This window comes from Myodes glareolus, chromosome 10, assembly GCF_982192425.1.
Source record: "Myodes glareolus chromosome 10, mMyoGla1.1, whole genome shotgun sequence".
Classification (NCBI taxonomy): domain Eukaryota; kingdom Metazoa; phylum Chordata; class Mammalia; order Rodentia; family Cricetidae; genus Myodes; species Myodes glareolus.
In genome coordinates this window covers 3,643,063-3,658,997 of record NC_142035.1, presented here as the reverse complement: position 1 = coordinate 3,658,997, position 15,935 = coordinate 3,643,063, and the positions used below count along the sequence as shown (strand labels likewise).

The 15,935-nt window shown below is 49.9% G+C and overlaps 1 protein-coding gene across 5 annotated transcripts in view; it reads left to right on the top strand.

The window, feature by feature from the left end:
* The window catches only part of Phactr3 (phosphatase and actin regulator 3), a 212,352-nt gene that overhangs the window by 166,155 nt on the left and 30,262 nt on the right, over positions 1–15,935 (top strand). For all 5 annotated transcript variants that reach the window (XM_087910920.1, XM_087910919.1, XM_087910918.1 and 2 more), the window contains exon 8: positions 12,447–12,600. In XM_087910920.1, coding sequence (XP_087767046.1) covers positions 12,447–12,600 — 154 coding nt within the window. The remainder of the gene's footprint in view (positions 1–12,446; positions 12,601–15,935) is intronic.

The following is a 15,935-nucleotide window of genomic DNA, read 5'->3' as shown; positions in this document are numbered from 1 at the left end:
GCCAGCTGAACTCCATGTTGTCTGTTTTGCTGATGTCTTAGTCTTATTCCCAACACAAAGGCTTTGTGCTCCGAGAGCCTCAGCACCTTTACATCAACACCACCTGAACTGCAGAGGGTCAACTTTAAAACTTCAAACCAATGTTAGTGGACGCTCCTCTGGACAGTCAGTTTATAGAGGCTCTTGGGTACCGTTAGGAGTCCCTGGGTGTTTACAGGGGTCTCCCTCTGTTGCATAGACAGACCTATCAACAATGTCAGTCTCCCTCTAATTCCCTTCTCTACCATAATGAGAGACGTTCATGACGAGATGCACAGAGTTTTTTTAAAAATTGTCTGGGTTTGGGCTGAAGAGATAGCTCTGCAATTAAGAGCACTGACTGCTCTTCCAGAGGACCCAGGTTCGGTTCCCAGTACCCACACTGCAACTCAAAACCTTTAGTAACTCTAGTTCCAGGGGATCTGATGGTCCTTCTAACCTCCAAGGCACAGCATGCATGTGGTGCACAGACGTATACTCAGGCACACATACAAACACATAAAATTAAATTATGTTTTCTAAATTCCTGCTTGTTTTGGTAACATTGCCAGAGTAAACATCCAGGCATGACAGATGGCCACCACCCAGCACACCTCAGGTGTCTACGGACGTCACCATCCTTCATTAGCTACCTTGGGAGGAACAGAGTCCTGGGGTCAGCCCCAGACAGTTGAGAGTGACCTGGCCACAGCTCCATGTGAACCCAGACCACCCTGTCTTGCTCTCTTGAGACTCCCGATGGCGAAGAGTGCTGCCTAGTGTGAGGGAGGCTAGGGGCCACCAGGAGACCATGCAAGCAATCTAATCATAGTGTGAGAACAGGTGATCTGTTCACACTGTGTCTGTGTAGAAGGAACCACCCCCACTCCATCTCCTAGGTACAGCTGCCTCTCCAGGGGATTGCCTAGGGTCCAGTTCTTACCCAACATGGAGGAGGGGGCACATTCAGTGCATATCCAGGCGCAGGTGCATATATGAGACTTTTCCTGCAGATGAGTGAGACCAGACCCCCATTCCTCCTCCTCATTCCCACAATCACACAGAGCTATTAGGGAGAGCCTCCCCCCGCCGCCGCCAACCTTACCCAATCCACTCCTCTCTAGACAGAAGCTATAGCCACATTACTTCAGATGCCAGTGTGGTCTTGATGGCAGCAGCTGGTGGTGGGTGCAGCTGGGAGCGGACTAGGGTTCTGGGGTGGTTAGATAGGTCTAGACCCACCCTCTCTTGGACAATTCATCCGAGCATCCTCTGTATTTCCCGCCATCCTGGGTTCTGGAGATCATGTATGATGAAAGCAGGCAGGGTTCTCTTCTCCCTCAGAGTCCATAGCTTAGGGACACCACAGACAGCGCACAGGCTAGATAGCCAGGAAGCAAATCACGGGGTAGGGTGTGTGTTGTGGTGGGCACCACCTGGTTGACAGACCTGAGAGTAATGACTATCTCTCATAGCATGGTGCCCCCCCCAAGCCCTGGCAGGTAAACCAGGAGCTGAGGTATTCTGAGAAGGAACCAGCCATGTAAGAAGAATTAGAAACGAAAGGAACAGTTGGTACAATGACTAGACAGCCCTGTACTTACTCCAGAAGTGGAAGGAAGTTTCTGCGGCAGAGCGAACAAGCAGAGGGCAGAGGGTAAGGGGTGTCTGGCTGGGTGCAGACTGTGTCCTCTGTAGCCCCAGGGAGAAGAGTGGGTTTTTTTTTTCTCATGGTGATACAAGGCCATAGATGAACCTTCGAATAGAGGTGCACAAAATAATTTCAAAATCATGGTTTTGCCACTGTTGGCCAGAACTTGCAAGGATATCTTCAATCACTTTTTTATGTATCTTCAGGGAGATGCAATTGGCCACATATAAACATACATTATCTCTGCAACATTGTCATGACGAGACAGTGTGACTTCTTGCCCTATTTCCTGTGCCCCCTGTAATGTTGCTTACCTCTGGCTTCCTCAACACCTGTACCTCATGCCCAGGAATCTGTCAATCTTCTGTGACTAAGGGTTTGCTTATATCTTCTAGCATTTATATACATACAACCAATATGTATGCGTGGAGGGTCAGAGACGGGAACAAAGCATACGATATTGTGTATGAATATGCCATAGCATATGATATTACGTATGAAAACGCCACAGTGAGCCCAAAGCTGTGCACTAACCTAAAGCAAACTGAAAAAAATTCTCTCAAGGCATAAAAATATTCTTCCATTTTCTCTAAGAGCTGTAGTACGTTGGCCTGGGAGGGTGGGAGGGGTGGGGAGATACCGTATCTGAATTCTTTGTGTGGTCAGAAAGCAATCTTCCTTATATAGACCTGGAAGAGGTGATGTTCTCCATCTCTGTAGTCAGTATTTTCACGTCAGGGTTCCATCTGTGAAAGGTTTGCTCCAGGCCTCCCAGTCTAGGGAGCTGGCGGCTTAGTCACGTTCAGGACATTTCACCTTCTTAACTAACTGTTGCCCTGTGGGGAGTCTCGTCCTCTGGGTCACATCTACCCCCCCCCCCGGATTCTTCTCCTTGGGTAGATGGGGCTCTAGATTATCCTTCGCCTAGGAAAGAAGAGGTGCTTCCGTCTAGCTTCTCCACTCATTTCTCCTCACACATGGAGGTTGTAGAAGGAATCCACAGCCCCATTCCCACTGCTAAGTGTGTAATTAGTCTCTAGTCTTTGTTCAGCTGCAGCTGCTGCTGCTGGGTGCCTGGGAGGCATTCAGTTAGCACAGGCCCAGCCCTGGCAGCTGCTGGGTGTGAGCATTTGTGTGCTTGCCCTTCTATTTCTTTGGGGGATTACATAGTAGAGCGTCTGGGTCATAGAAAGAGACGGACAAAGGCTGGGAAGTTGGCTCGGTGGGTAGAGGGCTTGCTTGCCCTTCACACTGGAGGACCTGAGTTATGATCCTAGCATCCATGTAAAAACAAAAAACACCTGAGTCTACGTGGCAGCATGTGCCTTTAATCTCTGGGAATACAGAGGCAGGAGAATCCCTGGGTCTGGTGAGCCAAACTAGATCATTCAGTGAGCTCCAGGTTCAGTGAAAGACCCTCTCTCAAAATATGGAGAGGGATTGAGGAAAACACTTGTTTGATCTCTGACATCCATGCACATGCATATGTACCCTCATGCTCACATACACACATTCACGCCCTTGAACATGCATGCACGCAATCATGCACACACTCTCTGACGCCTGTTTTTCCCATCACCACTGCCGCTGTGTGGAGTTGGAGCTCCTCTCACAGCCTTTAGCCGTTGTAGGGGCGGGCAGTAGGGCCTTCGTGTCTCAGGCGGGCATTAGTGCCTTCGTGTCTCAGGCAGGCAGTAGGGCCTTCGTGTCTCAGGCGGGCAGTAGGGCCTTAGTGTCTCAGGTGGTTTTCGTTTGTGTTTTTATATTGATTTAAAGTGTTGTACAATTTTTCATATGCTTATTTTGTGCATATGAAAATTTTCTGCAAACATTTGCCTAACTTTGAAGACAAGGCTGCTTATCTGCCTACGCAGGTGATACACCCAGTACAGTCCTTCAGAGACCCTCTTCACATCATTCCCTCCCCGTCTGAGCTCCTCCCATGGCCATGCTCTGGAAGAGCAGTGACTGCCAAGTTCTTTCATGGCTTGAGCTTTTGGTTTGTGTGTCAGAAGACTCTTGCGGACTTCAAAGTCATATGTGTTCCCTTCTGTTTCCTTCCTGAAGCTTGTCTTGGCGTATCTTTAGGTATAATGTGTGGTATGAATGATGAATCAAAGTGTATCTAAATATGATTACTTACTTTCCCTGTACATTTGTTGAGAAGATGTTTCTCCATCTGAAGGCTCTTGCGTCTCTCTCAACCAAGCCGTGTCTGTGTGTGGGGTTCGACCTCTGGCCCTTCTCTGCTGCTCCTCTGACCCCTTGCCGCTCTAGTTGCTGACACCACACATCTTGGCTACTGTAGACTACGCTGGGAACCTGAGTAGCTTTAGCCCCGTTTTATTTGGTTGGGCATTCATGTATGCGCAAGTGTACATGTGTTTGGGTGCACATATGCCTGTGTACACACATGAATAGAGGCCCCATTTTTAAGCAGGTGAAAGAGTCAGAGACACCCCCACTCCCATTGTTAGGAGTCTCCAAAACTCCAAACTAACAATCATAACATATATGCAGAGGACATAGCTCAGACCCATGAAGGCTCCACAATGCTGCTTCAGTCTCTGTGAGCACCTATGAGTCCTGCTCAGACAGAACTTGTAAAAGTGACCAACCAATGACTAGCCTAATTCGAGGACCTCTCCACAAGGGGAAGCCCATGCTGACACTACCAGGATGACTAGGAACTGGAGGCTGGATACCCCAGAGACCTAGTATAGGGGAAAAAAATCAATAAAATGATTCCTAATTGCTATAGTCGTAGATCAGTGCCTAGCCCAGTGATCATCAGAGAGACTTCATTGGCCACTCATGGGAGCAGATGAAGAGACCCACAGCCAAACGTTAGGTGGAGAGAGAGCCCAAACTGGAGATCTTCATCAGGGCCCGTGGAACTCAGAAAAGCCCGTGGAAGAAGGGGAGGAAGAACTGTAGGAGCCAGAGTGGTCAAAGACACCAGGAGGACACAGCTCATAAGACATCTAAAAAGTTAATCTTATTTAATCGATACATCCTGAGCCATTGTGATTGTTCAGCTGATCTTTGGTAATCTATATGATTCTAGAAATTATGTTTTTAGCTACCTTTCTATTACTGTGATAAAACACCATGACCGAAAGCAACCTGGGGAGAATGGGGTTTCCTGTGTCTTACAGATTAGAACCCATCATCCAGGACAGCCAGGACAGGAACTCAGGGCGGGAGCTGCAACAGGGGGCATGCATGACCGGGCATGATGGAACACTGCTTACTGCTTGCTCCTCATGACTTGCTCAGTCTGCCTTCTGCCAGCACCCAGGACTACCAGCCCAGGGTTGGCACTGCTCGCAGTGCTATGGGCCCTCCCACATCAAACATCCAGCAAGAAAATGCCCTATAGACTTGACTGCAGGCCAGTCCTTTAGGGAGGCATTTTCTCAATTAAGATCTCTTCTTCCCAGATGACCCTGGGAAGTGGACATAGAAGTTTACATAAACACTAGCCAGCACAAGTTTATGTCATCTCAATGGCCAATTTACTAGCATAAAGCCACTGAAGGTGTCCTCCTGTATTGTTTAATGTCCTGTATTGTTTAACGTGGATGATATGTGATCTATAATGCCCACCTCCCTGCCCTTCTGCTTCTCCTTTTGAACCAGTGTGGCTAGAGTTTTGCCAGTTGTTCCATTGACTATTTCATTTCAGTGGATTTATTTTTAGTTAGTTTACGCTCTGTACTTCCGTGTCACTTTATGTCCGTCTCCTTGGTTTGCCCTGTTCTTTTTCCAGGTTATTGAGGTATGCTCTAAGGCTAATTGTTTTAATAAGGACACTCAATGCTCTGAGCATCCCCTTAGCATCATTCTGGTATATTCCATTTGCTTCAACATCCTCTGGGTTTCTGTTGTAAGTTCTTCTTGGAACTTTGGGTTTCTCGGAAGTTAAATATATATTTTAATTTAGTCTGGTTATTTTTGAAGAGATCTTTTTTTGTTATTGATTTCCAATTTTGTTCCACTCTAGTCTGAGGACATGCTTTATATGAATTGAGGTCTTTGAAATCTATCGACTTGTTTCATGGCCCAGAGCAGGGTATGTGTCCTGGTACGGGGGGCCCGTGTCCTTGGAGGGAATGCATGCTCCCTGATGGTGATCTGCACATGGATCTTGTATCAGCCTGTGGTGTTGGAGGTGTGTGCAAGTCTGCCTTACTGCCCAGGTTTCTGTTGACTGCTTAGGTAAATGGTGTAGGAGAGAGCTCTGAGACCCGGCTGTGGCAGTGTCCTCTCTGCCTGTTGTCTCAGGCTTTTGGTTACAGGTTCAGGAGCTCTGAAGAAACACCCACCATATTTAGGTTCTTTGTGACCTACGTGCAGAGTGGCCTCTTTATGACAATGGAGTCACCCTTCCTGTTGACCAAGGCGTTTGCTCTGAAACGCTCCCTGCCCGCGAATGCCCTCCTTCGGCTTCTCTGACCAGGATGAGACTAGGGTCACCCTGCCCTCCTCTTTTGCAGTGGGTGTTTTGTGGTAGCAGAGACTTTTGTCCTGCTTTTCACTCACGTTCCTTTCTGTATTGAGTGTTCAGAATAGTTACAGGAATACGCTTGGCTATCACATCTAAATTCACTGTGTGGGTATGTGCTCTCTTTTTAACTATTTTGTTTGTATGTGTGTCTGCATGTATGCATGTGCACCACATATATGAAGGAGCCCAGGGAGGTTAGATTCCCTAGGACTGGAGTTACAGGTGGTTATGAGCTTCCATGAGGGTGCTGGGACTCAAACCTGGGTCCTCTGCAAGAGCAGCCAGGCTTTAATGCTGAGCCATCTCCCAGCCTTATTTGTTTTTGAGGCCTGTACTTGTCTAGCATGGCGGACCTCAAAAGGACTCTATAGCTGAGGATGACCTTGAACTCCGGATTCTCTCACTTCTGCTTCTCTAACGTGGCTGCCACTTTGCCTGGCTCTTACACAGTGCTGGGGATTGAACTGTGGGCTTCTTGTTTGCTGGGCGGGCAGTCTGCCCACTGAGCCATACCCTGAAGTCTGATTATGTATGCCCTCTTCACTTTGGGGCGGTCACCTTACAGTAGTTGTGTCCTTTTCTCTTTCTGTTCTCCACTGCTCTGATTGATAAATTCCGTTTTCTTGGGCTGGAGGAACGGCTCAGCAGCTAGGAACATATTCTGCCCTTTCAAAGGACCTGAGTTCAGTTCCCAGCAACTGTGTTGGGCAGCTCACACCTGCCTTTAACTCAAGCTCCAGGGGATCCAGTATCTTCTGGCCTTCAAAGAGAACTATACACACACATGCACATAATTAAACAACTTTTAAAAGCCAGTTTTCTTTAAAGAAAATTAAATAAGACTACATCTGCACCTGGCAGGTGACAGCCCCCTACTCCTCTTTCCTTGTTTGGATTTCAGGTTTCCACCTGAAGTCAGTTCTTTCCCTGCTGCCTAAGGAACTTCTAGTCATTGACTGTTGTCGCTCTCTGATTCCTGAAGCAGTGTTTGCCTTTATCCTCAGAGGTATTTTTGGCATGCGTTGAGCTGGAATTGCCTGAGTCGTCTTCAGTGAGTGTCTTCTCAATATGTCACTTCTGGGTGACTGTGGATCCCTTCATTACGCTGGCTGCGGCGTGCCTGTCTCTCAAGACCATTGAGGTGACATCACTGTCGGGGATGGCTCCACACATTTCCTTTGTGCCGCTGGAGCTTGGCCGAGCCCTTCCCGCTTTTCTGTAGGTGTGGGGAGTTTGGGTTGGCTGACACACATCGTGAGTCTATTTCTTGGTTGTCGGATGCTCTTCCAGTCCTATAAATATCTGCTGAGTTTTATTCTGGGAAGCAGCTTGGTTACTTGGAAACGGCCTCACGCATCCTGGTGTGGCTTTTACAATTTCTTAGACAGAAGCTGCACTAAGCTCCCTCCGGCTGATCACTGCTTGTTCCGAAGACCAGGACCATCTGTACACCCTTGCCAGTGTCTGGACAATCACAGCACATTCCAGCATGACTGGTGGGCACAGGGCACAGCCATACATCTTCCAGTGCCTTCAGCACCAGGTAGTGCTTCCATGGCCCTCATTCGTAGGTAGATGCCAGCCCAAGGTGTAAGGGATTCTGCATCCTGGGGTTAATGATTGACTTTCCAGCTGTGTGACCCACAAACGCCAGCTGTGGGCCCCTTGGGCTCTTTGCTTCATCTTCTCAACTCTGACAGTTTCTTCCTGGGTCCCTGTAAGCCACAGCCCAGAATCCATCCCAAGGCATCTGCTGAACTCCTAGCAAGTGCCTCATTCAATGCTCACCTCTCCAGCTTTCCCTCCATGGTTGCTTCTTTTCAGCATCTGGTGCCTACTATGCTTTGTTTTTTGGGTAAAAGAAGAACCCAGCCCATACACATTTGCCAGAAGCAGATATTGAAGCTCTCACGGTCTCCTTTCTCTTTTCTATTCTTTATTGGCAGTGCCATATGTAGCCCAGGCTGGCCTGGAATTCAGGATGCAGCCCAGGCTGGATTTGAACTCCTGCTGTGTCCTCACTTGCATTCTGGATATGGAGGCACCTACCCTGCAGGGCTTATTTGTCTTATTCTGTGCAGCAGGACCCTGCAGACGTTGTCCAAGTTCAAACGGAGCAGAACAAGCAAGCAGAGCCCCCATCCCTGCTGAGCTCACTCGACTCATAGTTCTCCACTGGGGCAACATGCTTCAGGGTCTTTAGACAGCACAGAAAGCTCTGTGGGGAGGAGGCACGGCCGAGCACACCTGCTGCATCTGAGTGCACTTGAGGCCACTGCACCTGCTCTTGTCCTGTGTCTTTCCCTCCCTGTCATTGTCTATAGGTGCTAGGCGGGAGACAGGTAAGCAAGAGGCACCCTAGGACCCGTGGCGTCCGGGTGAGGAGGGTGGGTGCTGGGGCATCCCTGGGTTTCCCTTTTGGCCTGTCACTCATTTCTCTGTGCTCTGGCAGGGGGCCACTGCTCACTTCTGTGCCAAGGTGAACATACCTTTTATACACACAGGTACAGGTGCAGGCACAGGTGTAGAAGCCGATGTGGCAGGCTTGAATGGTAGGATGAAGTCAGGTCTGGGTACGGAAATACTGAGCCCTCCACAGTTAGTGCTTAGCATCCAGGGGCCAGGGGAAGACATGGAGAAATTGAGGGGATAGCCAGGGAAAGGTCTGGGTCCTGAGCACACCTGTATGAACAAGTGTGTGTGTGTACGGAGTGGCCGGGGTGACACAGGGTTAGGAGGGCACAGGGTGCTTCAGTGGCCTGGAAGGACAGAGCAGGTGGCAGCTGAGGGTTCTGTGTCCCTGTGACATCAGGGTGGCGGAAGCAGAGACTGTAACCCATCAGCTCCTCTCTCGTGTGGCTCCTGGAGGCTACGGAGGCCAGGACTTGGGGAGTGTGCAAAGTCTCACGCAGCGTGCAGTACGCGTGGGGAGTGGCCCTGTGCAGTCAGCAGCTGGATGGCCCACTCTGGTACCCAGGAAGAAACCAGCACCCCTTCTTCCTTCTCAACACCCTAACTTTCAACCCACATTTCTTGAATAAATGAATCTATAGGGATGAAATATTTAGGTCAATCCCAAGAGTTTTAAAAAAGCCAGTTCTGGAAATCTGTGAATGAAGCCAGGTTTCCTTGTTTTATGGAGGATAAATTTTCCCCAGCATCTTTATCAAAACTGCTCAGACACATTCTCCTTAGGCCCTTGTCTACTTTACACCAGGAAACTGTATTTATGCCAGAACAAACACACAGTCAATAAAACCAAAATGAGTGAGTAAAATGATTCTTGCCTTGCTTTCACCCTCAATTTGTAATGAAATTATGAATATTTACAAAATTGACTCCATGTTCATGTATCTCCATTATAATGTATTTCTCTTTTTCCTTGTTGATGTTACAAATGTTTTCTGTTTCGGTAACATGTTATCGTAGGGTTTCTGTTACTACAATGAAAGACCAAAAGGCAAGTTGGGAGGAAAGGGTTTACTTGACTTACACTTCTATGTCAATGTTCATCACTGAGGAAGTCAGGACAGGAACTCACACAGGACAGGGTCATGGAGGCAGGAGGTGATGCAGAGGCTGGGAAGGAGTGCTGCTTACTGACTTGCTCCTCATGGCTTGTTTAGCCTGCTTTCTTATAGAACCCAGGACCACCAGCCCAGGGATGGCACCACCCACAACGTTCTGGGCCCTCCCCCATTGATCACTAATTAAGAAAGTGCCCTAGAAGCTTGCCTAAAGCCCTATCTTTAGGAGGCATTTTCTCAACTGAGGCTCCCTTCTCTCTGATGACTCTAGCTTGTGTCATGTGTGCAGAAAACTACCTAGTACATTGCTGGACGGTGGTGGTGCATGCCTTTAATTCCAGTATTTGGGAGGCAGAACAGATGGATCTCTGTGAGTTCAAGGCCAGCCTGGTCTACAAGAGCTAGTTCCAGGATAGTTTCAAAGCTGCAGAGAAACTCTGTCTTGAAAAACAAAAACAAACAAAAAACAGAAATGAACAAAAAAAAAAAAGAAAGAAAACTACTCAGTACACAAGTCTCTGCCATTCTGAGTGGTTATAGAGGGGCGTAGATGGGAAGATGTACCATGACTTAACAGGTGTCCAGTCACAGCCTCCTCCCTTCCTTCCTCACTGGAGCGAAGCCTTCTTTTATGTACTTATGTAGCTGTCATATCAGAGACCATGATGTCTAAAACCATTAAGCAGAGGCAAGAATTGAAATTGTAAACTGCTTTATTTGGAGAGTTCGGTAGCAGGGGGTTAACACTGCAGAGGTCGGCTCCACCCGTGAGCTAGGAAGCCGAGGGAGAGCTAAGGCTGTCAGTCAGGCACTTCCCCTCCGTGTCCTCTGTCACACGCCCGCCTAAGACCCTCAGATTCTTCTTGAGGCACCGTCTGGGTTAGAGGTTATCTCTAGGAAACAAACGGCTAGGAGTGTGTGAGAGAGAGTCCCATCTACAAACCGACTACAGAACTGTTCCATAGAACATGGGGAGAGTCCTGTCTGTCCCCCGTTACTTCTCTGATTTGTTTTAAGACCTGGAAGATGGCTCCCAAAAATCAGGTTTTTAGATCAAGGATCAAAGGCTAGAAAGATATAGGTGTGGTCCTGAGTCCTTGGAGCTGTAGGGGCAGGGAGTCCTGTCTTGTTTCTCAGCCTTTACTTCCTGTCTGCTCTTTAGTAAACAGTCTAATCTCCAGACATGTGTTGCTGATGACCAGTTCCATCAGGCAGAAGGAACACTCAAATCCACGAGAAGTCCTTCTCTTTTGTTGTTGTGGTGGCTTGAGTAATAAATAGCAAACTCTAATGGCCTCCAGCTTAGTCCTTGGTGAAGGTGGCCCAGAACTTCTTTCTGTGGCCCCACTGTGTGTCCTGTGGTGATCCTCAAGACCGGGAATACACAGACGAGAACTTCTTTCTAATTCACAAAGATCTCATACTGGGAAAATTTCTACTTCTGGTCAGAGATACCAGCGAGGGATCTCTTAGTTCAGAACAATTCCGATCACGTTTGTCATGATGACCCTAAGGCAGTCACAGTGACTTCAAGACACGCCTCCCTAAAACATGAGGCTGCCACACTGTCAGTGGACTCCTATGGTTGAACACACTGCAGGGCACAGAGAATGGCTTTCTTTCCTTTACCGGGAGCAGCCCCGAGGGTCATGAGGAACTCCTCCCTAGATCCTTGCGATGTCTTAAGTTCATGAAGTCACAGAAGGAAGCTTTTGCATCCTTTATGGGCAGAACCACCAACTGAAACTATATGTGGCTTCTTAAGACCGTGAACCCACAGACTCAGGACGCCATCATTGTCAAAGCCAGTAAAGCAGACTCAGACTGCAACCCATGCCCAAACAACTTGCAACGCTGTTTTCTTTCTCTCTAAGGCATATGATGAACAACTTTCCATTAGAAACTCAGGCCTCAGCAGAATTCTGGCTTTGTGTTTTATCTCCCAAATTCCTCTTAAAGGATCATATTCTATATGTTTGCTTGTTTTGTGTTTCTGTGGGGGCTGGCTCTGTCTCAGGCTGTTTCCTTTCTTATTTCTTCAGTGATGTTTATGGTGTGGATACACATGTAAGATGCAATTCAGCCAGGAAGACTCAAGACCAAACTGGTGATTCATTCACAGGCAGAATTCTTCACTGACTGCCTCTGGTGTGCACTTCTCTCTGGGAAGAGTGGCTGCCATTGAACCAAAATCTAGTGGAGGAGACAGATGACGGGAAGTTAACAAATGTCAGTCAAAGGAAGAAAGACAGGCGGCTGGAGTCATGGCAGAGACTCTGATCCAGTGGTGTCACACGTCCAGAGAGAGGTCATCTATAGGCAGCATCAGCAGGGCAGTGGGGAGGCAGAGGAGCTTCTGGGTGTCATGCTCTTGGTACTGAAAGTACTTGTATGTGGTTAGACAGTGGAAGGTGCTTGGGTGAGACGGCAGCCAGTTACAGTCACCGCAGGTAGAGTTACTCTGTAATCCATGGCCCGGCGCAGATGGCGTCGAAAGACAATATGGAACATGACTGTTCAAGTGTCTAGTTCCTGGATAATCCCTACTGTGGAGCGTGTGACTGTGTGGTATCGTGCACCCCTACACTGCCCACTGAGCCCCTGGAAAGCAGCACAGGTAGCATGTGTGGACTCCCACTTTCCCCGCCTGGCCCCCGGTCCACGCTCCTGACTGCAACCCCTGAAGGCGGTATGAAGCCGGTCCTCTGAGATATGTTTCTCATCCCGGTGGGTCTCACAGGAACTTTGCCAAGGAAATGCAAAAAGGAGCTGCTGGCGGTGAAGCTGAGGAACCGGCCGAGCAAACAGGAGCTAGAGGATCGGAACATCTTCCCCAGGAGGACCGATGAGGAGAGGCAGGAGATCCGACAACAGATAGAAATGAAGCTCTCCAAGTAAGTGCCACGTGCAGACCCATGCAGAGGCCTCCCGGCCCTCGCACAGATGGTGAAGGGTCCGCGCAGGTCGTTCAGGCTGCGCTGGGACAGATAGCTGTCTGTTGGGGTTGCCTGTTTGCCTGTGGCTCAGCAGCATCCCTGGTCTCTTCCTGTCGTGATCGAAATTTTCTCAGACATCACCAACTCACTGCATGGTGAGCCAGTGGTCTGCGTGAGTCCGGGGAGATGTGTGAAGGAGGGAGGGCGTGAACCAAATGGCTGAGGACATGGTTTCTGCGGCAGGGCTGGCTACAGACTGCCCCTCAGAGCTTCCATCCAATCATCTTCCTCTAAGAACACGGGTCCTACTTTGCTAGATCCTCCGAGTCTGTTGGGAGAAGCTGTGCTGACATTAATGTCTAAATACAGTGTCACACTTTGGGGGACAGAATGTGCACCTCATTCTATGTGCTACAGGATGAGGGGTGTACTAACAATTCCTACACTCAGTAACCGTTGGGGCCAAGCTCTCTCCTCTTGCCTCAAAGTCTTGTCTATGGCCCATAAGTGATGGCCTACAGTCCCTGAAGGCCACCAGGTGATGGTTGCTCAACAACCAGGTAGTCACTCACCCAGGGTGAAGACAGACTGTGCTGTGCGTCAGGTCAGAGGAGAACTGCTTGGCCTTGGACTACAGAAGGTGGGGGCTTCAGAGTATTCATAGAGGGCAGGGTTTTGGAGGGCGGGGCTGTGGAGGTTGGAGCTGTGGAGGGTGGAGCTGTGGAGGGCGGGGCTGTGGAGGGTGGAGCTGTGAAGAGCGGGGCTGTGGAGGGCAGGGATGTGGAGGGTGGAGCTGTGGAGGGCGGGGCTGTGGAGGGTGGAGCTGTAAAGGGCGGGGCTGTGGAGGGCAGGGATGTGGAGGGTGGAGCTGTGGAGGGTGGAGCTGTGGAGGGCGGGGCTGTGGAGGGTGGAGCTGTGGAGGGCAGGGATGTGGAGGGTGGAGCTGTGGAGGGCGGGGCTGTGGAGGGCAGGGATGTGGAGGGTGGGGATTGGAGGGCGGGGCTGTGGAGGGCGGGGCTGTGGAGGGCGGGGCTGTGGACTGTGAAGGGCAGGATTTGGATCACCTGCCACCTGCGGTCAATAGTGCCACTCAGCACCTCAGGAGGGGCTGTGGGAGTTGGGCTACAGAGAAGCTGCAAGCAGCTTAGCTGCAAAGGGTGGGCCTGGAAGGTGCGGAGCTACTCGGTTTGGGAATTTCTAGGACCGGATTCCCCTTGGTTCACAGAACCAGGAACTAATTTTAGACTCTGGGATCAAGTGTAGTAGTTCCTCCATTGCTTGCCACTACATCTGAGGACCGAAAAGCGTCCCAGAATTAGATTCAGAGAGCAGGAGGCGGTGAGTCTCCCCTGGAGGTTAGAGGTGGCCTCTGGTGTCCCCGTATCTCCCTGCAGAAACAGTCTAATTAGCCCTCTGCCTGTGTGCCATCTTAGGACCTTCCACATTCTACTGCTGAATAATTCAGCTTCTGGTTGCCATAGCAACACATCATCTGTGGTATTCCCAGGAGTGTCGGGGTTTCCTTAGTGGTGGGTGTTTTTTTTTTTTTCTATTTCCAAATCTTAAAATTTTTATCTTCTGTGTGCTGTGGGGCTTCTCTGAGTGAAGGGATCCTTGTCTTCCACGCATGTATACCCAGCATGCCTGGTCTGGGTCCCACTGTGAAGTTGGGGTCCCCTCTATGGGGTGAATGTCTGCGATGATGCCCGTCCCTTCCTGCAGGGTTGCTAGCTTGCTCTTCACATGTATGTGGGTGAGCGGGCAAAGTCCTGGTTTCGCATGGGCAGAAGCGTCCTGGGAATCGCATGCAAAGGCCCGTGTGCCCCCTTGGTCCTGTCCACACACACTCTCAAGAACATTAAATAGAAAGACACCACTGACAGGGTCCCATAGTGTAGCTTGGGTCAGCCTTTATCGCCAGACCCTCCTGCCTCGGTCTCCCCAGCACTGGAGTCACAAGCGTGTGCTGGTTGTCGCTTTCAAGTACTGACCACAAGCTGCGGGTTGTTTATCTGCTCCTGTCTCGGCCATCCTTGCAGCTACACAGCGATGGAGAGAGGCCCTCACTTCTTGTTTATCACGCTTTGGGGAGTGGTTGCGGTGTCCCGCCAGGGTGCTGTGGGAGGAGAAGGAGGCGTACTAATCGGACAGACACAGTGCCCAGCCAGCCCCCTGTGAAGCCTTCCAGACCGTAAGGCATCAAGGGGTGCTTTAGCTTAACCATTGCTTGGCACTGTCTCCTATGGGTTTTGGCTTCAATGTGGAGTGTGCTCGGAGTCCTGACCAAAGACACTGTGCCTGGTGCACAGATGTCTGCACCCATAGGGGGCAGAGATCCCCCCCAAAGGTTAGAGATGGGGAGATACTTTGTGAAAATATTCAGAAACGAGCTTGGCCTCAGGAAGTTGGGTTTAGATGGCAGTGTCCCATCACAGCTGTGGCCAAGGGTTCCCCCCACTTTAGAAAGTGGAGACAGTGGGGCTGGTAGCTTTTTTTTTTTTAAAGATTCAGGGTCACTCAAGAGAAACAAGATCACATTCCTGGCAGGAGATACTGACTGAGAATGGCTACTGCTAAGGCCAGGCATCCTCAGGGGTTGCTCATCATAGGCACCAGCTCTAGAAGCCACCAGCAGGCCTCCTGGTCTGAATAAACGGGGTCACAGGTGCTAACAGCCCATGTGGTCTTAGAGCCTCGCTATGGAGCAGATGACAGCCTTGTGCCTGGACGAGTTAGTTGGTGGCTTGTTTGGGCCAAGACTCTGGACAGGCGCCTCTTGAGTGATGCATTGCATAGCTTCTTCTTCAGGCTCCCTGGGGGAGGCCTTTGTTCTGGGGCTGAGTGAGAGGCTGATGAAGCTCAATAGCCTCCTCAGGGGTTGGCACTTAGCGCATTAGCACAGCGGTTAAATGATCCCAGCTTTGCTCTGTACACTGTGTTCGGCCACATCCAGAACAGATTGCTACCGCTGGGCCCACAGAGAACGCAGGGTCTCAAGGCAAACAGCACCAGGCTCGCAGGCACCACCAGTCAGTCACTTCTCCTGCGCCTGTTCGCCTTGAACTCTACAACGTTTTAGGAGGATGTGTGACGCTCCACATGTTCTGCGGAGACTGCAGAGGAGGTCGGGCGTGGTGTGAACTCTTGTGTCTGTGGACACAGGGCTTTGGAAATATGCAATCTTCTCGACTTAACAAGAAAAACACCTGCTGCTTCTAGTTGCTCAAAAGCCAGTCCTGTCTGAAGTGTGCTCATCCACCCCATAGGCAGAGGTCACACTGTTAACAGACTTC